Source organism: Neovison vison, chromosome 5 (assembly GCF_020171115.1).
Source record: "Neovison vison isolate M4711 chromosome 5, ASM_NN_V1, whole genome shotgun sequence".
NCBI lineage: Eukaryota > Metazoa > Chordata > Mammalia > Carnivora > Mustelidae > Neogale > Neogale vison.
Window position 1 is genome coordinate 95,038,266 of NC_058095.1, and position 26,656 is coordinate 95,064,921.

General features: G+C 38.0%; 1 protein-coding gene across 2 annotated transcripts; it reads right to left on the reverse strand.

The window, feature by feature from the left end:
- Positions 1 to 735: 735 nt before the first annotated feature.
- HSPH1 (heat shock protein family H (Hsp110) member 1) lies at positions 736 to 25,732 on the reverse strand. Of its 2 annotated transcripts, XM_044249545.1 has the most exons (18): positions 25,405 to 25,732; positions 22,607 to 22,664; positions 20,572 to 20,712; positions 19,519 to 19,641; positions 17,291 to 17,390; positions 15,937 to 16,070; positions 15,260 to 15,504; positions 14,264 to 14,492; positions 12,708 to 12,814; positions 12,324 to 12,457; positions 10,239 to 10,447; positions 8,409 to 8,540; positions 5,788 to 5,925; positions 4,771 to 4,896; positions 3,451 to 3,558; positions 3,230 to 3,349; positions 2,680 to 2,841; positions 736 to 1,640 (listed from the first exon to the last, which is right to left on the reverse strand). In XM_044249545.1, exons 1-18 carry the CDS (start codon positions 25,509 to 25,511, stop codon positions 1,434 to 1,436), a joined length of 2,580 nt encoding a protein of 859 aa, XP_044105480.1. In that variant the 5' UTR covers positions 25,512 to 25,732; the 3' UTR covers positions 736 to 1,433. The 2 variants fall into 2 exon arrangements, with proteins under 2 accessions (XP_044105480.1, XP_044105479.1); XM_044249544.1 differs by lacking the exon at positions 8,409 to 8,540 and having other exon boundaries at positions 25,405 to 25,573.
- Between the last annotated feature and the right edge of the window lie 924 nt (positions 25,733 to 26,656).

Consider the following 26,656-nt stretch of genomic DNA (forward strand, 5'->3'; position numbering starts at 1 on the left):
AACAGTCTGAGGGGTTTGAAGTGGCGGGGGGGTGGGAGGTTGAGGTACCAGGTGGTGGGTATTATAGAGGGCACAGCTTGCATGGAGCACTGGGTGTGGTGAAAAAATGAATACTGTTTTTCTGAAAATAAATAAATTGGGGAAAAAAAAAAAAAAAAGAAGGTAGTGTGGTTATTTGCTATCTATTGTTACCCTGCAGGTCTTGCCCAGCATGCCCCCAACACTTCTTGTCCTTAGGAAATAAGCAGATAGACAGGATTCACTGCAACATTAGATAGCAAAACCCAGAGAAACCTCTTTCCACCAACACTGGGACTGGTTAAAATTATTATTATTATTTTTTTTTGCATGGCTTTATGTTGGAACTCAGGAGGGCAATGCAGTTACAACACCTGACTCTGTGTACTTCTTCCCTTGGTTACACAGTTTTAAAACACAAGACTACACAACAGTATAACATGCATACCTGTCCCAACAAAGTTCCATCATGAGGACAAGGCTTGAAGGATATGCAACAAGTTAATGCTTTTTTCTCCAGTGTTGGAGTTACAGTCAACTTTTTTTAAAAAAAAAACACGTTTAATGTAATAAATATGCCATTTTTCTATCAGGAAAAAGCATATGTAAGGAGCAGCAAAAAAGGAAAACTGGATTTTCATAGAAAGTAACTTCATTTTTGTTACAATTTATATACCTTCCCCCTCGAGCTGCATTTTTTAGTTAATGACAAAACCGTTTAGAAATGACACCATAAGATGAACTTTATTTTAAAGCTCATAAAAGGCTTCACAATATCAGTTACAAACAATCAACATTTTTTCCAATTTACACCTTCACATGACAATGTACTGTATAACAAGAGATATAGTTGAAAGTTTTTGTTCTGCATGCTGCTAACACATTTCACTAGCTTTTGCTTTACTCGTTGATTTTTAATATCAAAGCAAAAAGTCATATTCTATTGGACAGAATTAATATTAGAAAGCCCTTATGAAATCAGACTTAGTCTTGTTTATAAACTTCCATACCCACACACATGCTGAAATGGAGAGCAAAATGCAAGAAAACTACCTTGGCAGTAACAATGCTTCAAGATTTTTAATCACAGCCCTCTTGAACAAGCAGTACAGTTTGTTTTATTTTCTCCAAAAGACAAAAGTCAATTTCATCCTCAGTGATGCAAATGGTAATACTGCACAGAAGCTTAGTATGAATTCACAATTCCACAGGAATCTGAAAGTTACCAAGGCAATTTTCCCTTTTAGGATCATAAAGACTACAGACTTAAGCTTTTTTTCTCTTTCCATATAATACACAAAATTTCTAAACATCCTTAAAAAAGAAAATATAAATAGTCTCAGTATGTTATGTAGAATCACATACTATGGCAAAAATATTTTATTCATTGAAGGACTAAGCCAACGTAACAGTATCTAGTCCAAGTCCATATTAATGGAACTCTTCTCATTAGGGTAACATTCCCCATTCTGATGTGGAGGCTCAGCACCAAAATTTTCTTTGCCTTCTAAATCTTCTTCCTTTTTATCAGTATTTGGGCCATTTGGAGTTCTTTCCAGCTTAGGTGATTCAATTTTTGGCTTGGGTTGTGTTACGACGGGTTCACAAGTGTTATTCAACTCCTAAGCAAGGAAAACAAAATTGGTAATCAGGTTAACTCTGGTCCATCCAGTCATTTTCAATTACTTTCCTAAGACACCACCTGAGCTATTTATTTTTCTATCTCAAGGAATTCAATTTCCTCATGACACTTGCCCAAAACTATGGCTGAAGTCTGGTGAAAACAGCAGTGAATAATCTTCTATGATGAGTCAGGAACCTGGCAAAGTCCTCACATACCTCATTTAATCCTCACAATAATATTAACAAAAGGTAGAAATTATGATCCCCACCTATGAAAGATGGTTCAGAGAGGATGGTTAACTTAACCTCAAGATCAGGAAACCTAGTAAGCAAAGCAGCGCTCCTGGATGACTCAGTTGGTTGGGCTTCTAGTTCTTGACTTCTTTGCCGCAGGTCATGATCTCAGGGTCCTGGGACTGAGACCCTCATCAGACTCCGCACCTTGTAGTCTGCTTGGGATGTTCTCTCCCCCAGTCCTTCTGCCCCTCCCCCTGCTCACATGCTTTCTCTCCAAAATAAATAAAATCTTAAAAAAAAAAAGGCTCACGATTCTTTAACTTTGTGTTCAACATTCTTCCAAAGGGAAAGCATCCCTTGGTTTTCTTTTCAACTTTCTTCAAAGCCTCACACACTCAGCAAGGCCTTCCTTGATAAAATACCTGGGTGCTTTTCCAGTGCCCAGTATCTCCTAACCCTTTGACTACTTAATTTTTGCGCTCAGCACCTGACCTCATCTGATACACTTCCTCTCCTCGTTTGCTGTCAAGTCTTCCTCGAACCAGCAGGTTAACTGCCACAATGGCAGTGACTCAACAAATATATTTGTTGAACTGACTGAATAATGAAAAAATGGAAATTTAAGAGAAACACATACAATCTTCTATATTTTGTAGTATCAATAATGAACTAATAAATCTGGTCTCAATCAGGATGAGGTTAAAGAATGGTCAAAGAAAGAGTTATGTATTTAAGGTTCATAGGATTGCAGCTTGAGTCCCTAAGGAAACACAGCACTAAACATTAGACAATACTACTTACCTTTATTTTTGCTTTAATTTCTTGAGCACGTACAACTGGATCCTGATCAAGACTCTTTTTAGCCTGAGCATTCATGATATTATTCATCCACTCCATCACTTCATTAACAGACTTCTCAACCTTTTTCATCTCAGATTCATCAATATGATTATATTTCTCATCCTGAATGGAAAAAGAGGCATGGTCATTCGGTAGACTTAAGTATTTAACAGTGGGGCACCTGAGTGACTCAGCTCATGATCCCAGGATCCTGGGAAAAAGCCCCACATCAGGCTCCCTGCTCAGTGGGGAGCCTGCCTCTCCCTCTCCCTCTGCCCTACCCTGGGGCTCATGCTCTCGCTCAAATAAATAAATAAGATCTTTTTTAAAGAAAGTATTTAATAGTAACCTCTAACCTGATCCCATTTCCCATGAAGTTCAAATCTATCTCTATACTAAATACAAATACCAAAAACAAATTTCTCATGGGTTGTTCAGTGAAGGTTCCTCAACTTAGTATCAGTTTGCAAAAATCTAGGGTAACTTCCTTGCAACGCACAAAAAGACTTACGTTATTTCTGAAGTCTGCGGCTACCTTGGCATAGTGTTGCAGCCTCTGTCCCAGTTCTTCAAACATTTTTGGTCGTTCCTCAGCTTCTTGAAACCGAACTTTAACTGGAGTGCCAATTTTCTAAAACAAGATGTAATTAAATTAACACTTGTCTAACTGCATTTTGAAAGTTTGTAGTCTAAAACACAGGCACCACGTCCTAGGGGGAGAGAAGGACCTACCATTAATTCTTCCAACTTGTCAACATATGCTTGTTTAGCTTGGTCCTCTCCTTCTTCATAGAGCCAGTTTTCGGTCTCCGTGAGCAATCTCAAAAAATTCTGGTGATCCTGTATATGGAACATTAAGAATCCATACCAGTGGCAATTTTACTTTAAATTCACAACAAGACAGAGTCATCCTCAGAAGCGCTAAACACTAAGTCACCAATCTTATTTCTAAGAAAGGCACTCTGATTAGCTGGACTCTCTTTACTGAAAAGTATCAAGGAACAATCTACTAGTAAAATCTACTAGTAGATTTTACATGAGAGATTAACAATAATTTCTGGCTTCTCTTTAACACAGAGACATTGTTAAGTCCGGTAAACCACTTACAGACTTAATAATACCGTATCCCAGAGTCTACTTTTGGACAATCTATACACTGAAATGGGGTTATGGATGAGCAATTATCTTTCTGCTCTCCAAAGCAATTGGGTCTTGATGAATTAACTTTCTATTCACTCCCACAATTATCAAAGGGAAATAGGCAAGTTGACAATTCAATCACTGAACCTGAAAAAAAAAATCATTCCTAACCAATTCCCATAATGTATTTCTACTCTAGTCTTGGGAGGTCTACGCACCTGTCATCTCTCCTTCAGAATTCCAACCACAAGAAATTCAGGAAATGTCAGGGCAGAGCCAAAAACTAATGCTTATTACAAGGTAGCCCAAGGAACTTAGAACTAAAATAGACCTCTAAGTTGAAATTCTTTTAACTTCAGAATTAATCCTGAAACCATCCCAGATTTGTATCTAGCCAATTGTTTTCTAAGCCTCATTTTCACAGTTGTGCTTCTGAGATTTACTCAGAGCCACACTGACTTTGGGCGCTTAGAAAAGGGCTAAAGGGAATAGTCTGCCTGATAAATTTTGGAATGACTGGATGAACAAGTCTTACGGGATGAAACACTGACCATAAGTAACCAAGGGAACCAGAGTCACAATAACAACAACAACAAAAATAAGAACAAAAATATAAGATGGAAGTCTTTAAAACCAAGCATTTTCTCCTATTTACCTTTCTAGACCCCAACTCTTTAATGTCATGGACTCTAAATAAATGTTTGATAGGTTCTTTCTTTTGGAAAACTAAAAAGTCATTGGACGAGTTGGAATAAAACTACATATTACTACTGAGCCTCTTTCCAGGACTATTTAAACAATTTCAAGTTTTCTGTTTTCAAAAAGCTCATTACATAACCTAGTAGAGATTTAAATGTCAAATTTTACATGAAGCACTTTTATTATCTGAATGAAACAGAGCTCTACACATACCTGTTCACATATAAATTTTTCATATGGTCCACACAGCTTGTCCCTGAACTCATACACATACTCCTCCACAGCATTTTTAGCATCGTTTCTTTCCTTCTCCAGTTTATCCTGCATGATCATCTTGCCCTGCCAGAAAACAGGGAAGATTAATTCCAGCCTTAGTCTTCTGCTGTCTGTAACTAAACATTAACTAGACTCTGCTTTTTAAAATCAACAATTACACACACACAAAAAGTGTTTACAGTTCTAATTGATACCTCATAAGTTTATAACAAATCTTACGAAGTTCTTCATTTACTAAAATACACACAGTAGGTTGTGACTTTTTTTTTTAATTACATGATAAATTACATAGCTTTTGCATCTCAGACTTAATACAAAAGAAGAAAAAAAATTCAATTCACTACAATTTTCTTTCCTTTTAGGTAGTTATATGGTTGTCTCCTATTGTGATTAATAGTGGCCAATTTATAATAGTCACAGGATGCTGCAACTGTATTTGAAATCAAGGACTGTAAATTTATTTATCCACTTATTAATGAAATATTAATGAGGTATAATTATTAAATTTCAAAACACAATGCTGCCATCTCAATAAAACAAAACTATACCTCAATTATTTCACCTATTCTAGACTACAAAGAAGCACAGTGTATTTTAAGAGAAATATTTAGTATGAAAAAAAAATATTTAGTGTGGCCTGAGGTACCAACTGTTTGCGCCCTGTCCTAGAACACAGTGGCATCCAATTTCTGTCAAGACCTTGGGCAATCAATTATATACTAAGCAGAATGATCTAGAGTATAGATCTTTTTCGTAAGGAGGCAAAAATATAAACACCCTTCTTAAAAAAAATTAAACTGAGAACCATTAGTTTTGGATTCCTCCTATTCTTAAAACTGTATACAACGTGGGGTATGGGAAAGAAGCATGGCTATTCCTCTATTAGGAGTATGGGTAACTGGGCCAACCAACTAAATAATTCCAGAATGGAAAATAATTACCTGAAGTACTTACCTCTGTCTCAATATACATGTTAAGAAGGTCTTTCCCTAATTGCCAGACCAAGTTGGCTTCAATAGGCAGCTCAACATTCACCACCTTTATTTTGGGCTTTTTGGCTTCTGGAGGCTGGTCAACTTTCTTTTCATTTGCCTTAGGAAGGGGTAAAAAAAAAAAAAAAAAAATAGAAAAATTCCTAAATCTTCAGAACAACAAAAAAATCTCCCTATCATACTTACTAAAAATAAACTCCCTAATATTCTGAACTGGAGGAGTGCACATCACCTAATTCCCACCCACCCATTTTAAACCAGGCTGCAGCTACAACTTAAACATGTCATACTTTCTCTCAAGAATTCAGCAGGATATTTTTCTCTTTGCATATTGAACTTAAATTTAATCTTTCCTGCTAAAACTTTTCTTCATAGGTCTTTAATTTTTAAGCCTGTATGCAATGCCTAGGACTCCAAAAAAAGGTCTAAACTATTATTAAATTACCACATCTTTAAATACAGTCTAGAATCTAACTAACTAAAATAGACTGTGACCAAAGGTAAACACATTAGGATCACTTCTATTCCTCCTTTATACTCGAGTCCCTCCATCCCAACCAGGTATTATACCTGGTTCAATTGCAATTAGCACTATACCGATGAGTGCCTTTTGAAGTTTCCTAATGAATTTGGGGATTCTAGACACATACATATGTAAATGTATGTATACATATATAAATTATCTTTATTCCTACTATCTGCCTTGGAGTCATACTCCTTTTCTTAATCAAACATAAGGTTAAAAAAAAAAAAAAAAAGAGAGACAAAAGAACCTTAAAATAGAAAATGAAATGATGCAGCAAATGCTAACAGTTTGCTGCAGGCTTTCCAAAATACGTAAATACAGGGCTAAAGAAGTTAAGTATCTCCCATGGCCTTTAATTTTCTAAGACTTTTCTACGTATTCCCCTTTCTACACGTTCCTACCAGCTGAGATAACAAAGAACACAACTTAGGAACTCAGCTGTGGAACAGATTAGAAAATAACAAACGGAATAAAACACACACCCTGAATGGCTGGGACAGTCAGATAGGAAGGACTAGGCTATCAGTACAATAAGCACCGCCACAGGATAATTCTGAGAAGTTAAAAACTTCAGAACTCTAGGCACTTCACAGAGGAAACTGGAGGATTTGAAAAAGGTTCAGTGGCTTGCCTAAAATGACGAAGACAGAGATGGGACTATAACTCATGTTTCCCAGACTGCTGGTTCAGTACTCCTAAAAGTCACAGGTCTCAGAAGTGTAGCCAGCTGTCTCACCAGCAAGGATCTAGTCAATCAGCCTGCAATCCCAATCTCTAGAACACATGAGAACCCCCCAATATACTGTGCATGCTCCAGGGCACACACCACAAGGAAAATGAACTAGAGGACACCCATCCCTCATACAACACAGGCGTACAACAGATATTTGGGAAACAAATGGATGACAGTACACACATAGCAGTTAAAGTCAGTGTAAGACTCTGACGGTACAACATTAAACCAACTACTGACTGAACCGATAGATCACAAAATGGCACTCAACAAGGAATGGATGAAGAACACTCCAAAGGGGTGTGTGAGAATGTTCCAAAGGGCTTGACGCTGGCGTTCCCACCTACAACTATGAACATGAAATGGTACTCCATGTCATGTTCCAGACAGGCACTGAGACTATCAGCACAAGTCAGTTACTACTCAACACTAAGTGAGGGGAGGGAAGGACATTAAGGAGCTATTGTGGCAAAGAGAGCAATGCTGCTCCACCATCATCATCACAGAACTCTTTACGAGGAGGGAAAAAAGCAGCTTTCAGAGTCAGGAACTAAAGCTCATATTAGGATTCTCACAGGACCAATCAGGGCAGGAGATTAAAAACGAAATGTTTACCAAGTATAAAACAATTCTGTGATTCATCTTAAGGTAAGAGAAAACCAAACCACTAATGAAAGGTTAATAATTTACATGCAACGTGTACAAAGAGTGAAGTTCTGCAAAGCACAGAATGATCTGGAGAAACAATGTCAACTTCCCAGTATCTACACGATTATGAATTTTAAAAGGTTTGATTAGAAGCTGTCATTTTTCAAGGGACAAGCACAAATATTTAATTTAGCTTCTAATACATACTGTGGAAGCATGGCAAAGAAAAATGACTTTGAAGTACAATCTGATTATTAGCACACTATCATAATTAATTTAGTTTTGACAGGTGATTTGAGAGGAGAAAAAAGTTTACTAGACTCCTATAGCCCGTGTATTTATCATTCAGACTAATTCAAGTGAAAACTCCTCACATTAGCAGATACCTCTGACATTAGAGAAGATAAGACATGTCATGCATTCATCTCTTGTTGCTTGGAGTGGCAGTTAATCAAGAGAAGCTATCGAGTCTAAAACAGGATATTCAATTCCCTTAGGTGGGCTTGAGTACCTCTAACTCATTTTAATTGAAAAACACATAAAAAACTAAAAAACCAAAACCCTATACAGAATAAGGTAAGTTGGTGCTTGCTCTTGAAACTGCAGATTTAATGATATCATTAATGATCACATGTTGCAACATTGTCTAAAGGAATGAACTAGAAGAGTCACTCACTTTGTCAGCATCTGGGATTTTGTTTTCTTCAGAGGTAAGTTCAGGTGAAGGGGGAGACTGTGAGGTTTGTTGACCATCAGTTTGTACCTGGGGCTGTGTTCCAGCTTCACTGTTGTCTTGCTGGATATTTTTCTGAAATGAAAGCCCAGGCACAAAGGATGTAGAAAGCAGGTGTACTTATATAAATTTAAAAGGTTACAGGGCACCAAAGACAGTACACTCAATTTCTGAAATCTTAATAGGTGGGGGAGAAAAGATACTGGATAAAAACAAAATAAATACAAAATACTTGAAAACTCCTTACAACTCTTAAACCTGTAAGAAATTCTTTGAATGAGAGCAGTTAATATTGTTAAATAACCAAGCAGTAGGCATTTTGATTGATGTGATGACAACCAAGAACTCTCCTTTAGGAAACTCTGATCTAGCTTTGTAGAGCTATTAACTCGCAAAAGCACAAGAAATAGATTTACTCCAGGCCTCTCTCCCAGAAACAAGATTCCAAAACTGAAATTCACCAGCAGCCATCAGCAACATATCGCCATTTCAATGAACTGAACAGTTGCATAAAAAAGCCAACGATCAGTCATTCAGGGATTCCTCATTTCAGCTTACAGATACCCAAGGCTCCTCCTGTCCCACCTTCTTTTTGTGATTTAGCTATTTCCACTTCAGAAGATCACAGGATAAAGATATATGCTATGTGTTAGTAGACCTCAATCCCCAATAAATCAGTGCTTACTCTAGTCCTTTCCCATCTTTGGGAGAAGCCTGAAACATTCTCCTTTAACTACTTTCTGTCCACCCTGAAGGCTCTCGGATTTTTCTTTCAGAGCTTCAAGAGTCTAAGGCAGACACTGAAATATTCAGAAACAAGGCACTCGTGATGTAAATATCCAAAAAGTACAAAGAGGTTGATACAACAGGCATTAGAATAATGGTGTCCATAGCCAAATGGAAAAGTATACAGCACTGATCATTTAACGCATCATTTTGCAATTTTTAAAAGTGAGAACAAACCTTAGGCTCAGATACTAATGTTCCTTAAATGTTCCAGGAATAACAGGGATAACAGCTGTCTGACCACAGGATACCACACTTTCTCACATCTTAACTAAAACATTGTTCACTTGCCTCTCCATTTAAGCTATTTCTTATCATTATCCAGAAGTAAACTCTAACAGCTAATCCATTTTGAAGTTTCTTAAAAATTTTCTGTACTCATACTAATTCGAAGAACCTGAACAGTAACAACTTTCTTTCTATATTCCATGCAGATAGTTCTCTTCCTTCCCTGCCACAATTTAACAGATCACGCAAATAAAAGCAAACAAGTCCTGAAATACCAAAGCCAATTTTGCAGTATTTTTTTAAAAATCAGCTTTAATATTTGGTATATATTCTAAATTTTTTTTCTTTTTCTTTTTTTCTTAATCATCAGTCAAAACTGCCTTCTCAATATGTGGTCAATGCCTTTAACAAACAAAATTAACATTTTAATTAAATTTGTTAAATTTTGTTAATTAAAATTAACAAAACAAAATTATTACTTTGTAATAATTACACTCTTATTTTGTAATGTGCCAGTTCAAATTAGCTATATAGAATTTAACCATAATTCACCAAATTCTGGGCCATATATATCATCACCTAGCAATGCTACCATCATCATTCCCCAAAATTCTAGTATATGTGCTGCCGAAGCGAGCACGTCTTTCCCCAAAATTCTAAATAAAATTAAGAAAAATGTATTTGAACCCTTCCCTACTCTTTTCCTATAGAGTTAACTCAACTATATATCCCAACTCAAAGGCTTATCCACAAACTTACATCAGTGTCTGAGTTTTCTGCTGGTCTCTGATTAGGACATTCCATGTCTGCTTCAACAGAAGACCCTTCATTCTCCTCAGTTGGGATCTTCTCCACCATGGATGCTGTAGAGATGGTGAAAATGCCATGCGTATTGACTCGCACTTTGACTTTCACTCTCGATTTTTCTCCGTCTTTCTGGGCAGAAACATTCTGAACTATGAAACGGCCTAGAACAAAAAGAAATGGACAATTGTTGAAGTGAATCTAAATGTCTGTAAAGACGACAAAGCTTCAAAGTACTGCTATTCCCAAATCTTCCCATTTTCTCTACCAACTGAAATAAAACCTATCCTACTAACATAAAATAAACTTAGGTGTATGGTACTACTCCTATACTTGGAATTAGTGTTAATATTCTATAAAACCTTCAAAGGCATGGCACTCCTGTGACTGTTTTTATTTAATACAGATTCTGTAAGACAGATGACAAGAAGTCCCTGCCTCCTCTGATCCTATTTCAATTAACAGAAGCACAAATTAAACATGAAAATCTGTTAGCAAGTGTAAGGCAGAGATCTCAAGTGATACTAAGCATTTTAATCCTACAGAGTCTTCAGGGAAAACTGTTTTCCTGAGGGAATAATCAAAACATTTTTCTATGTGTTAAGTAGGAGAGAGTCTGATAAAACCTGATGTCAAAGCCTGAAATTATAATGCAAAATACAGTAGTTGTAGTGCATTTCTGAGCAGAAGGTAAGAGTATGGACTCTGACCCAGTCTCTGGACTTGAATCCTGGCCGTGTAACCCACTGCAAATTATTTAACCTACCTATGCTTCTATGGATTGAGGTGATAAGTGTTTACAGTGAGCACATAAAACCACAGAACCAAGTGGTATATGTTAGCTATCATATCCACTAATAGCCTTGTTATTCCAGAGGCCTCTAAACCAAAATTAAGTATTTTGAACCTAGTATGCGCAAAGCACTATATGGGATTTGACACCTTTATATTTAAGGTGCTGTTTACACAAACACAAGAAGTTACAGATTTAATTACCAGGTCAGTGAAAGATATTAGAATAGACATTCAATAATTACCAAATCACTGGGGCTCAGGAAATAATTACTGTAAGACTCATTTAAAGAAACAGCATTCACTATGGGGTATCCAAGATGAGTTAGAGGAGAAAGAGAGATGTAAGATTGTTCTTTAAGCATGTGCAAGCTTTTTAATTTTGGCAGTAACATTGATTTGATATTGTACTAAAAAGGCTTAGATTTTATCCTTTGCATGATGAGGAACTAATGCATAGAATGCAACCTATTAAATTTTTAGTCTCTATTTAACAATTTCTCAAGCAAATTTCCTAGCAGTAAATTTGTAAAAACGGTTTAAGAACAAACAAACAAACAAAAAAACCACACACACACACACACACACACAACAACAAAAAATCTCTTCTGTGTTGAACATTTTTGGTGTTAAGTGCTAAGAAAGAAAACACACTGGTCAGGTTAGACCTCTACAAACAACTATGTTATGAAAAGGTGTGGGGTGACAGTGAGTCCTGAACAGATCTTGCAATACTGGAAAATTTTTACCCTCAGCCTGGGAAAGACATATGGCCACTCAGGAAGGGATCCGTAGCTCTCCCATAAATTTCCAGTTACTAAGAGTCAAAACAGATGGACAGCGCCAAACCCCTCAAGGAAAAATGTACCAAAAAAGATGTACTTTTAAAAGAGACTACAATAGAAAGTTGCTGCAATGATGTTTGAGCCACTTTTAAACCGGAAGTAACATTCCATCTAGAAGAAAGGTTAATATTAAAAATAAGTGGCGATCCTTTAAGCAGAGACTGTATCAGGAGAAAAAAGACTGACATGTTTCAAGACACAAACACATGAAATGTGACAGCAGCACTAAGCAAGTCATTTCATCTCTACAGTCCAATTCATTCATCAATAAAAGGAAGAGATTTCTTCGACACCATTATTCTAAATTGACAGTGTCTTTACATGGAATTATGTTCCACCTCACATCACCGAGAAGAAAATTTTTTTACATTGGTACACTATGTCTTTCAAATTAATCACATACCTATTTTTGCTTCTGGATATGGAACTCCTTGAGGATCAGAATAGAAAGCTTCTAGCTCGAAAGGTCCCCTTCTCAAGAAAGTGAGAACTTTGGAGAAAGGAGCAGCATGGTTTCGACTAAATACTTCGTGGACCCTAGAGGAAACGAAAAGGCTTTCAGTATTCCAAGTGTTTAAGATTATAATGCTACACAAAAGAGAATAAATGATCTGAAATCACCAATTCTATCTCACCATTTATTAACACCAAAATGAGAGAACTATTTTGATAGGTTTCGTTGTTCAAAGACTCCAATTGGACTCATCAGACCCTCAACTGTAAAAGTCATTTGTTAATTTTTTCTCCTTTATGTTAAAATAGTTATCTGAATAAACTTGCTACATACCCTTCAGTATCTTCTGAATCATGGTTCCACACCAGAGATATTGCAAAAGGAACAGCATCTGTGATGGAAAATTCTCTAACTTTAAATGCCGGGGAAAGAATTGCACACTTTAAAAGAAAAAGAAAGGATTATCATAATATCATGAATAATTGCACTCATCTTTTAATATAAAGCTCAATTCAAATTGGATGGTAAGTTTAAATTCAAATTCAAAATTGCTTACAGTATATGTCATCTTAAGTACAAAGAACAGAACATCTAACTACTAAGCCAGTCACTAAATATAGACCAGTAATACAATGGATCTCAGGATGACAACTGTTGACCAATAACAAGTTTCATAGGAGCTTAGGGAAAAAACCACTGGCCTTGCCAGGAATGCCCTGATAGCAATCTCAATTACAAGCTGTACCACTCTGGAGTCTGTGTGTGTTTCCACAAACAACTCTGTCCATATCACCTTTCAAATGTCTAAAAACTTTTGAAAAAAGATAAAACCCAAAATATTCATATTTTCAGGTAATTTTATGAAGGAAACAATGGTAAATTCAAAGTTGAGGTGAAAAACACCCAACTGACAGGTGGATTTAGAGAAGTCACATAAAACTGACCAAATACACAAGTAAAGTGAAAGTCAATCTCTGATTAGCACAGGATCCTTCAAAAAAAAGGCCCAAATAAGCTCTACTTCTAAAGAAACAATAAACTTCCAATTTTTCGGGGAATTAGAGCCTTAGTTAAGGAAGTACACTCCATTATCAAGGAAAAAACAGAAACAAAAACCCCAGATGCATCATATGGATACAATGGACTACCAGCAGTAATGAGTACATATCCTTCCTTTTTAAAGTATTAGGTATAGTCCTTCTAAAAACCTTTGTGTACAGAACCTCTTGCTGCTTTGTATTAAAAGTAACTGTGCTAGCTAGATTAAAATTTAAGCATGGTTATCTTGAAACTTTGGTTAAAACTACTTGGTGACTATAATATTATCCTAAATATAAATACTAATTTCCTTATCAGCAACTTCTAGTTTTGGTGTTTGCACTTTGCCAAATGAACTTAAGCCTCTGAGTGGCCTTCTTACTTGATATGTAAGTTACAATCAGCTTGATGGAGGAGGAAGAGTATTTCCTAAGACCACTTGTTAACTAACACTCTCAGCAAATTCCCCCCCACCCCGATCACTTCCTCCTTACACCACACTGCTGTTCCAAATGCCCTCTCTGTGCCTGGGAAGTACTGCTACCACCACACAGCTAATTTATGCTTGATTCTTGTGTTTCCTAGGTTCCCTCAGAGTCATGCCTGTTCCTGACCCACAGTTTAAGAAAACATCAGCTGCATATTTCCTTCCATCAAAAATTTCCTAAATGTTCCAGATCTGAAGATCCCGGTTTCCCCACAGCCTTATGGCTGTTGTTTGGAAGTGCACTCCCTTGGGACAGCTAATTAGACACAGGGCTCTGCCTGTTATACGACCTCATCACAGTGAAACAAAGCAGAAATGGTTAGAGGCATGAACACCAAGAGAAGAAAGGGCTGAGACACAGTACCTGTAGTGCACACCCTCTAGCCACGGCTTCATCTGCATTGAGTGTTGTGCTAATGTCTTTTCCAAAGAATCGGGCAATTTTTTCTTTCACAGCTGGAATTCGGGTAGTGCCTCCAACTATCTCCACAGCACTCACATCTTCAACTCGGAGCTGAATCTGTTCCATCAGTGAGTAAAGGGGAACTTCTATCTTTTGCAGGAGGTCGGCACAGAGTTCTTCAAATTGTGCCCTTAGTAAAGAAGAGGAATGCTACTAATCTTTGGAAACATTATCTTAAAGCCAATATCCTGACCAATTTTTTAAAACAATATTAACCCAATGAATTTCTTTTTCCTTTGACAACCTCAGTTCCACATGGGTCAAGTTAAACTGTACTATAATTTTTAATTTTTAAAATATACATAAATATACAATACAGGTACAGAAAAGAGATGGGGGAGAAAATTAGTTCTACTGGTATTCTTGGAAAAAATCACTTTTATATTAAGACTGCCATTTTATTCCTTAAAATTTTTTTGGTGTGTAACCATTATTCAATAACTGGCCTAGAAATACTAAGAAATGATAAATACCAAAAAGACTCTACCATAAGGGCACCTATCAAAGTAACTGTTTTTTTTTTTAAAAAAAAAAAAAACCAGAACATCTTTGCATGGGGTGCCTGGGTGGCTCAGTTGGTTAAGCATCCAAATCTTGATCCTGGCTCAGGTCATGATCCTAGGATTGTGGACTGAGCCCTACGTTGGGATCCCTGCAGGGTGTGGAACCTGCCTTAGATTCTCTCTCTCCCTTTGCTGCTACCCCCACTTTAAAATAAATAAAAAATCTCCTCTCTGCCGAAGTGACCCTAGTTTTTAATGATGTGAATAGTCCTAGCGAGTAGCACACCGTCTTGAAATGTAGGCCAAGACTCTCAACACCATAGCTAGACAGACACCTGAGCCATAGTTTCAGCAGGAAGTTTCTTCTATTTAATCAAGAGAATTCAAGACGCACCTGTTCATCTTTCCCGAAACATCTTTGTCATTCATAAAGCACTCGATATTCAGTGGTAGGTCTGTGCTGTTAGAACTCATTAACTTTTTCAATTTTTCGCACTCTTGATACAGACGAAGGAGTGCTCGTATTTTGGATTTTGCATCCAACTTGTACTTAGTTTTAAATTCTGCACAAAAATGTTCCACTAACTTTTCATCGAAGTTTTTTCCTCCTAAGAAAGGATCGAAGGCTGTTCCCAGTACCTAATTTAGTTAAAACAACATATAATCTGGTTATTTTCAATCGTATTTTTAACTAGAATCTTAAATACTGCTACTCAAACTGAAGACTACAGGATCAAGACTCTACTTAAATTACAACATGAAATCCAAGTCAAGAGAAATGTTACTACCAAAGCCAAATGAAATGCTAAATCTCTGATTTACTTTTAATGATTACATAGGATAATCTTAAAAAAGCTGCTCTTTCTTAAGCCAGAATACTTAGAAGTATGCGAAGATAATTATATCATCTTTATAGAGAACAACTTTAGGAATAATTCTTTGTTAATATCGTTACCCCAAACTCTTCATTACCAAGAAGCAAAGTCAAGAAGCTCAGTTGATTGAAGTAAAATGACAAATACAACACATTTAAATATGTTTTGGTCACTGAGTTCTAATTTATGACTTTACCTTCAATTTTCCCTTGTTAAAGGCACAGGCAGACACTTGAAAAGCTGAGTGTCCCATATCAACAAAAACTACTATCCGAGGTTTCTCATCCAGGCCTGGAAGATCCTGCTTATAAATCCCGTAATTCAAAGCAACTACCAAAAAAAAAAAAAAAAAATTAAATTAAAAAAAAAAAATCAATCAATTCTTTGGTTCACATTTTCTTAGGAATTTCATCATTACCAAAATAATTACACATGCAGGAAACCTGACTATACCAAACGCTTAAAGGTGAACACATTTCTTTTATACCTGACTTCAAACTAATTTTCATGGCATCAGTAACTTGCTCCCTTTCTGATTTCAGAACAATGCTCTCTCTATTCACTTTGCAATGTATGAAGAGATACCACAGAGAAAATGTACAAGGTGCAAATACTATGAAATGTAACCACAAACAATAGCAGTCTCGTCACATAATACTTACATTTGAACCACAACCTTTGAGACAGCTTATCCAAAAAAATTAAGAATTTAATATACAACTACAGCAACTGCAGTTCCTACCAATTTCTTTTTAGATTCAATGCAAAAAGCTGATCTACCTTAAAGAGACTGTTAGCTTTTTCTGAACTTCTAAACCACTGTATTTCTAAATACATATAACCTTAAGAACACAACCTTATTGATACTTTTAGGAATTTGAAAACACATATTAGATGTGAAAGACATACATGTATTAGATATAAAACACGTGTATATTAGATATACACTGGAAAAAAAGTCTTACTTGCTTTGTCTGAATACACTACATTGTAATTGACCTTTTGTTCACCTGTAATCTTAAAAAACTAGTAAAGGCTCTAGGAAGAACAGTCATTGCTTTGCTTACCACTATATCTGTAAATACAATGCCTCGCAAATGATACAGTTTAAATCAGTATTTGCTAGAAGATGAATGATCAATGACTAACTGAATATATTCAGGAAATGTAGAAGGGAAAACTTTTTTTTTTTTTAACTTAATCAATACTTACAGTCAAGGCAGTTGTAAAGCCCCAAATCTTAAGGTTTTGGGAAAACTTAAATATAAAAACCACATAAGGAAATAAAAAACTAAATTCAACACCCATAATTCAAAAGATTAAAATATATACATAGAATTTAATGAAAACAGAACCATAAATCTGACAAAGTGTCAATTTCTCATTAGATAGAAGCATCTGAAAAGTTGGAATTCTTTAATTTCAAATCTAACCCTTATTTTTTTACTAGGCTACGTTTCTACAAGTACATGAATTATATACCTGATATGTCTTAACTCTAGTTTTGATAGTATATTCACTACTACACAAAAATAGTTCTTTTCCCTTACCAGCGGTCATGTCATTCATAAGTCTCAGGCAGTTTAGGCCAACTATTTGTGCAGCATCTAATACAGATCGCCTTTCAGCATCTGTGAAGAAAGAGGGAACCTACCAACAAAAAAGGAAAGAATTTTAACTTGTCTAGAACACACACATCCGAATTCCTCACAACCACTTATAATTAAATAAAACAGTACAGCTAAATAGGTGCCTAGCAAAGTTACAGAACATAAACAGAACTTCTAGACTTCATTTCCAGCAAGTTCCTTAACTTTCAGAAGAATAATTTTTTTAAAAGTGTCCCAAAATTGTATTATCAAAGTAATTTTTATTATAACCAAATTTTAACCCAAAATAAAAATCAGGAGTATTCACTAAGACATACTGACAATTACTTCTATGTAATAAAAAGCTTCAGGTGTAGGAAATACCATTTCTGAACCAGTCTTAAATTTCTGACAGCTGGAAATCACAGCATTAAGTCAACATCTAATGTTAAATATAATTGAACTACAGGTAAATACTGAAGGAACTTAAAGATAATATGGAACTAATACTAGCATATGCAACTGCTCTATAGTTTTGCTATTCATTGCATTTAAGCATTAATAGATGATGGGGTACCTTCTAATTCTATAGAACTGTTAGATTACAAAAGCATTTTTAGGCAAAGCCTGTTGATATTCTTAAAAGAAGGAAGAGCAAAAAACAGCTCAAGGGATGGGATGAAGTTTCTTATGGTGCTGACTTGTGCTTCCAGCTAGGTTAATTCTTTTGATCCCTTTCTAGGACAACACTCTAACTAGGACACTCTTCAGGAGGTGTGTCTAACAATACAGTCATAGAATTACTTAACTAACAAAGTACCAAAGAGAAAACTTAGTACAGTGGCTTTCATTTTTCCCCCAAAGTATTTGTAGCTGCTTCAGAAAGAGAGGCAAGAGCAAAAGTGGGTCTCTGCTCACCTTCCAAATCGAAACACTGCTTTCATCAGTTTTCCAAATTGCTTATTTAAAAAAAAAAAAAAGGAAGAACCACTGACTTGTACCTTAATTCTTTAATTTTCCCAGAGATTAGATACTATTTTTCCAAGCGACAACCAGTCTTATAGAACACCTTCTGTCTTTTCTGTCTTGCAAGGACAGTAGGAGAAATTTTAGGCCACTGACTCTACTCTTCCATTCCCCAGGATATATTGCCATAAAAGCTTCTGAACGGTCTGCGCAGGCCATGCTGCCCATGTTATAATGCAAAGACCATGCAAGATGCAGGTAACTCCATCACAGACTGTCTTGGTCCAGGGCATAACCACAGAAGATCAAAAAGTGACCCTAGACATTTGGGAGAGAATTTCCAGCTGCCTTTTTGGTGTCCAAATAAAAGATGACTTTTGTCCATTTCAAATACACCTTGATAACCTACCAACTGCCCACTGGGCTTGTCAGTGTTAAAAAATCTTTTAAGTTTTGCGATACCTAGGTGTCTCAGTCAGTTAAGTGTCTGCCTTCAGCTCAGCTCATGATCCCAGGATCCTAGGATGAAGCCATGTTGGGCTCCCTGCTCAGCAGTGAGTTTGCTTCTCCCTCTGCCTCTCTCCCGACTTGTGCCATCTCTGTGCCTCAGGTAAATAAATAAAATCTTAAAAAATCTTAAGTTTGGGGCACCTGGGTGGCTCAGTGGATTAAAGCCTCTGCCTTCGGCTCAGGTCATGATCCCAGGGTCCTGGGATCGAGCCCTACATCGGGCTCTCTGCTCTGCAGGGAGCCTGCTTCCTCTTCTCTCTCTCTCTGCCTACTTGTGATCTCTGTCTGTCAAATAAATAAATAAAATCTTAAAAAAAAAAAAATCTTAAGTTTTATCACTACTAGGAGATGACATTATAAAACTTCTAATGAACTGGTTGTCAACTGATGGCAGAATTCTGAAAATGTCCCATTAAGTATACAAATAGAAAATCTGTTCACTGACTGTATTAGAACATTCCCCATTCAGCCAACCAGTCTCTTCCAAGGAGCCCTAGAGGAGACTCTGATTTGCACCTCCAATCAAGAACCTCTGCAACTTCGGCTAAAAATATCACTCAAACATACTCTGAAATGCTCCTGAGCGCTATGCTAATACAGTCCAGTAGAATTTTGATTTCTAGTAATAGAACAGTTTTCACACATTTAATACTTAAGAGTAGCAAAAAAGGCAAATTAAAATAAAACACACTGCCTTGCTGAATTATACTTACTGAAATAACACAATCTGTTACTGGTTTCTTGAGATTGTTTTCAGCAGTTTCCTTTAACTTAGTCAACAGCATAGCTGTTATTTGCTCCACACTAAAGAGATGTTCTTCATCCATGTACATAACCTACATTGAGGAAGAAAAATGTTTTAAACATTGTAGTACTTAAAACTACATGCTAATACTAACTTCCAAATGTTATTACACATTCTCTTCCAGAAAACCTTTATTGTTACAGCTGTTAGAAAAGAAGAAAACGAACAAGAAAAAAAAAAAAAGAATTAAAAGAAAGAAAAGAAGAACTTTTCTCTAGAGGTGAAGGAGGAAGGAAAAAAGCTAGGACAGATTTTTTTTTTTCCCTCTACCCAAAGTACTAGTCAAAACATTACAGAAAGTAGTAAATTTCCACTCTAACTTAAGAGATCAGTGTAGCCATTATTATTTTAATGGAGACCCTAAGATAAAAATGCTTCTGCTAATTTAAAAACAGATTTCTGGGGCGCCTGAGTGGCTCAGTGGGTTAAGTCGCTGCCTTCGGCTCAGGTCATGATCTCAGGGTTCTGGGATCGAGTCCCGCATCAGGCTCTCTGCTCAGCAGGGAGCCTGCTTCCTCCTCTCTCTCTCTCTCTCTGCCTGCCTCTATGCCTACTTGTGATCTCTCTCTGTCAAATAAATAAATAAAATCTTTAAAAAAAAAAAAACAAAAAAAAACCCAGATTTCTGGTTTTGTTATACTACTGCTCTCCAAACAACTACAACTGGGCTGTCATGGAATAGACTTTTGTATGATAAAACAACACAATTGAGATTTTTTTCTAACCAACACTAAGGAAACCTAAATTTTAACAATTATAAAGAACTTATGAGACATAAATTAAGTTATAGCAATATAATTTGAATAATTTTCAGGCATTAAGACATACCTACAGTTTACAAGAACTTGACAAAAAATAACTCATCTAATTAAGAACGTTAAATATTTACTAAGAATTAAGTGGGTTGTTTTTTTTTTTCCTATTTCCAACTAAGGACTCTAACGTTGATCAGTCATATTACCTTTATTCCAACTCCACCATTTTTCATTGGAACCAAATCATAACTTAAGTTTTCCTTCTCCTTCTGAATGAAGGGGTCACTGAATGCTCGGCCATGAAACCTTTTGAAGTTAGACACTGTATTGTTTGCATGAGTGATTTGCTGCAAAAGAAATTATAAATTTATTTTTTTTTCTAATTTGAACACCTATCAGTTATTACAATTTTATAGAAAGTCAAATGTACAACCCAAACCATTAAGAACATAAATGACCTTCTCCGCAACCCCCGGAAAATGCCAGAAGGTAGGCAGTGAGAGGGAACAGGAGGCAATACTGTCACCAGACTTTAATTTTAAAAAGATTTCAAAATCTGCAAGATAAAATAAAAAATGGTGAAACTATCACTAAAGCCCTGAACAAACCAAGAACTGCACCCCTTTATTTCATTTATTTTTCCCCACTAAACTTGCAAGTTTTATACCCAATGAATAAATGAGATCTAGAAGCACTGCAAGTCAAATTACTTAAAAAAAAAAAAAAAAAAAAAAAGTTAAAAGTTGTTACAGTCTAGTAAATTGCTAAGTGGTCAGGACAAACATTTTGTGTCACAAAATACATGGATTGGGACAATAATGGAACATTAATTACCTATACCAAAAAGAAAGACGCAAGGATAATTCAAGAAGTTTCTAAGTGACTTAATGCTTTCAACTGTGTATTTTTGATGATTAGGCTCTGGATTGAAAAGTCCCACACTTCAGTGTATTTCACTCACAGAAGTCAGCAGTGGGAACTTTATTTAAAATACAGAAATAATTCAAAGACTAAAAACTGAGGCTTCTGAAGTAACAAAAATCCCAAAACAGTTTACTGTTTTCTCTGCTCCACTTCTTTCAAAGGAGGAATTACAAGTTGACAGCACTAGTTTTTCAAACAATACAGAACTGAAGCATGTTTACATACTAAAATATGTTTATACACTAAAATATCTGACTTAAAGTATATGCAGTAACTTATAGACTAGATCTGAGCCTCAACTGATTCTCCTTTTATAACTACAAAAGACTGCCATAGTTTTAGGTCTGAAATTATCAATATTCTAAATGGCCATATTCAGGAAGATAGTTACTTCACTAACGTTTTTCTTTCGAGTATATTATTTTAAACATACATAGCTATTTTTCTCTCCCTTGTTTTCTTTCGTATCTTGTATCTCTTCCAACTAGCTTTACTGTAGCATTTCAGGGATTAGAATTTTGTTTCTCTTTCAGCAATGCTATTTTCTGTATTTAAATGAACTTTTCCAGTTTCTCTTTAAAAGCCTCTTAGAAGAGATTTCATATTTCATGTTCTTTTGCTTTAATTTTTCCTCCCCAACCCTACGGGCTCACCAGTTTTAATGTGAGGCCCACATGGGAGGAGCATACATAAATTTTCTATCACATTAATAACAGGCAAAATTAATTTCAGTAACTTATTTTAATGCCTAATAGATCCAAAATACTATCATTTCAACATGTACTCAATATAAAATATTGATAAGATACTTTATTTCCTTTCAAGACTTCAAAATCTCATGTGTATTTCATACTTACTCCACATTTGTACATTTGAAGCGTATCTAATGGTTACCCTATAAGACAGCACAGGTCTATATAGAACATGCTCCCAGACTTCATTATTAAATAACCTGAAAGTGCTTCTAAATACAGAACTTCTAGAAGGAATCTTTAACTCTTAAATATGCAAGAGATTTCACATGAAAGAACTTCAAGTGTCTTATTTGTAATTTTTAAAAATTAGATAAATTACAAGGTGGCAAAATTACTAAAAATTAAGGTTGGCAGATTAGACTGTTAAAGTGGTTCTTAGGAGAAGAGGAAGGCAACAGAAGGAAAAATCCCCATCTAAAGGCTCATAAAGAATACCTGCGTTACATTTCTAAAACTCAAAAATATGTAGGCTTAGATATTTCATATTCTTGTATGCCCTTGAGATTTTACCTTGAAAGTCTCTCCCTTTAAAAAAATGACCAGAATTCTCTAAAGAACATACCTGATTTTTGGCTGCAACTCCAATTGTTCTGTTTTTTGATCCAAATGATATGACTGATCTAGAAGATATACAAACATGTCTCAAAAAACTGTTAAAAGGCATAGGGGCAGACATCTTTAACTGACAAGAAAATATAAAATTTCTTACCCACAGCGGGTGGTGGGGTGGTTTGAGGACAGCATAACTATAGCACAAGTTTTGGTCAGATACTCAGTGGAAGTCTGCTTAATTGCTACTCTGAGAATCCAATCTAGGTAGCCATCTTACCCAAAGAGTCTGCTCATGGTTCAGGGGGCATTTTCCAATAGCTCAAATAGCAATATAACTGTCCAGGTCCCCAATTATTAGTAAGTGCACATGAACTCTGAAAATACTTTGAATAAAAGGTAACATTAACTTGGCCTTAGATACATGATTAACAAAATATATGGTGTTAATTCCACTTCTCCGTTAGCAACTCTGTACAAATCTAAGTTATCACTGTCATACCCACTGCTGTTCTGATACACCATCAGTCTCTTTAGGATCCAAAGGTTTATATAAACCCAAACAAGAGGGCCTGGAGGTTTCTGGAGTTTCTGGAGTTTAAAAGCTCAAGAGAGGGTCTTCTAGGGAAGACTATACTTGATGAAACCAAGTAAGAATGACACAGAGCAACTACCACAAAAGGAGGTAATAATTAGTTACATTAAGTCAGCCTTGAAGAGGTGAAAAACGACTTCTGTGAGACAACCTTCTCGGCAATAGAAATGGAATGGTAGCACACAGAGAGAGAAACTCAAAGTCTTGTCAGGAGGAGGTAAGCAAATTAGGTTTTCAATCAGAGAGCAGGTAGGAGTAATAGATGAACAAAATGGGAATATGCTGAGAGCATTAAACACCAGGCTAGGGCGCCTGGGTGGCTCAGTGGGTTAAGCCGCTGCCTTCGGCTCAGGTCATGATCTCAGGGTCCTGGGATCGAGTCCCGCATCGGGCTCTCTGCTCAGCAGGGGCCTGCTTCCCTTCCCCTCTCTCTGCCTGCCTCTCTGCCTACTGTGATCTCTCTCTGTCAAATAAATAAATAAAATCTTTAAAAAAAAAAAAAAAAAAAAACACCAGGCTAAATCAACTTTAAATTGGCTATTAAGGAGACACCTAAACCTAAATTATCTGAGCAAGTACTAAACAGCATTCTAAAAGCCAGAGAAGTGTTCAAGCAAAGGCCAGAATCTTCCAAAAAACAGTTTATCATTCTAGACTCAGAGTAACTATTCACTTGCAGAACGACTGAACTCATTTTCCACGCTGAAATTAATACTGCTAACCCAGATGAATCAAACATCTATTCCATCAAAAGATTAAAGGGCATTCCAATGCTGCCCTCTGCTTACCCTTTTTAAAGACATATCTGTTGTTTCTAGTTTCACAATGGTCACTACAGCCACATACACATTTTGTTCCCACTCTCATTTGAACAGCTTTTCTTCCTTTTATTGGATCAAAGAGAACAAAGATGTAAACTGTACCTAAGCATGAAAGCCCGACACACTGTCTTTCCTACTATACTCCAATTACAGAGCCTTTTACACAGCTGAAGAACAGACTGTAAATTTGCAAATATGTGAAATCATGGAGTAAGTATTCCCAAGGCTATTCACTGTCAAATATTTGCCTATTTTCTGATTTTCCATTCACTTTCAAAAATAGCCATCTGTACTCAAATTGTGACATATACAGTCATTCTACAGTCATTCATTGTACATTCTACAGTCAGTCATTGGGCCTTAATGTCTCATTCTATGCTTTTTATCTTGGATTTAAGGCACTTAAAAAATATCTACATTAATTTCCCCGAGAAGTAAGCAATTGTTTTCATTAACAAACATGCAGGCATGTTTCATGTATTATCTTCAGAAAATAAGCCCCTCGAAAAAGTTGCTTTAATAAAACGTTACCTTTGCCCACCTCGTGCCGCTATAGAATATGGTCTTTAATTCAGTGACAACATTTATCCCCGAGTTCTAGCACAAAACCGTGCAATTCTCATTTTATCTCCTTTATTTAGACGGGGCAAAATTAATAAACTAAAACACGATTTAGGATTCCCCTTGAATGGCTCTCATAAAACTAGCAAAAGGACGTTTACATCCTCACAAATGATCCCAGGCACTAAGGCTGACAGCGTTAGCAACCACAAGTGCGCAAGAAGAGGTATCTGTGAAAGGAGCGATTCTCTGGTCGCTAACAACAGTCCGCCCGCTCAATGGACAAGCAGCAGCGCACAGGCTCTGGAAGCTTCCAGTTCATTTCAAGATTCACGATGCGGAAGAAAAAAGCTCAGAAGCCCCGCATCTGCGGTGCGCAAAGATATGCTCGGAGGGAGGGGAACAAGCTGGGGGCGGCAGAGGCAGCTCAGAGAAGCCGCATGGGGAAACGGGGGCGGCCGCGGAAAGGGCGAACAGAGGCTTGCCAAGAAAACGAATAAAGTCGCGGGCCTGGCAGTAGGAAGCCCGACCCCGAAGCGACGACCCTGGGCCACTCCTCTCTAGGACTTGACTTGGCCCGGTAAATCGCCAACACCCCCACCATCCCCGCTCCTGGCAAGCCCCCACCCCTACTCTGGGGCAAGCGCCCTGCCCGACGCGGCCGCCGGTACCCAGACCCTACGGAGGAGCGCAGCACTCCGCACGTCGCCCTCCGATCGCCCCGGCGCTCGGCAGCCGGCCCGCAAGCCCCGGGTCCCCACGCTCCCCAGCCCCCGCCGGCTTTCCCTCCCCACTCCAGAACCCTTTCTAGCGCCCCCGCAGGCTCCCACTTACGGGGTGCACCGGTCGCTGAACTCGTTGGCGATGGTCTCGATGCCCCCGGCCCGGGCCACGGCAATGTAGCAGCTCTGCGAGCCCACATCCAGCCCCACCACCGACATGGCCGGCTCGCGGTCCGCCTCCGCCCGGGCTCTGGGTCTGGGTCTGGTTCTGGGTCTGAGTCCTCCGGCCGCCCGCCCGCCCGCTCCTTCCGCAGCCGCTTCCTGCCCCGGCCGCGCCCGGCTCCCGCGGAGTCCGACCGCTCCTCTGTGACTCTGATGGATACACGGACAGTCGGCCTGGCTGGCGCCTCCGGCTTCCCGGGGACAGTGGCAGCTCTCAGAGGGCTAAGCACGGAGGAAGGCGGCCAACGGTCTCCGCAGGTCGCTCCGCAAGCTCGGGATGGCGGCCTCGATCTGCACCCACGGCTCACCGGCGCGGCGCTGAACTACCGGCCCAGAAGGGGAGGTCCCAGTTCCTCAGCCTTATGTATCGTACTGATCAGAACTTTCCAGAATCTGCGGCATTTACTCACCGGCGCCTCCACCGGCCCCTCCACGTGCCACTTCCGCTTCCTTCTTCTCGAGCCTTCTCGAAAGATTCTACCCAATGGGTGGCTGGTCCCTTTGGGGACAACCACGGTTGCCATAGTGGCAGAAAAGCCGCTCCGGCGCGATTGGCTCAAGCCCGCCAGGCTGACCCACCTACGTCCCCGCCCGCCCTAGCTACGGACTCTTCGCTGTCCCAATAAAACAGACAATGAAGAACGGAAAAATGGAAAATCGTAATCCACAATTTACTAGTGGGTGATGGCGTCCGACCCTGGGAGGCTGATCGGGCGGAGACCAACCCCACTTCTGCGGAGACCCTAGACCCCCTAGACCCTGAGGAGGCCGACCCGCGGTTCACAGAGCATGTCGGGAATCGTAGTCCAGCTTGGGAGATGGAGTGCGCTTTGCGTGCTGGGATGTGTAGTCCCGGCCGCAGTGCGTGTCGGGACCGGCTTTGTCTGGGGAGACTCGCAGGAGGGGCTGGGTACTTTTAGTGCTTTTGCGCGCGTTCTCTAGCGGCGGCGTTTTGTTTGCTGTTTGTTTTGCGTTCGCTTCTGTTGTTGTATAGGTTAAGCCACAACTGGAGAATTATGAATTACGAGAGGGAACTTCCGCTTAAGGCGCTAATAGGCGCAGTGTGTGTGTTAAATGTTCTTGTATTCGTCAGCCCGCAGGGTAGTCTTCGGTGGAACAAAACGTGGAAGGTTTTTGGTGGT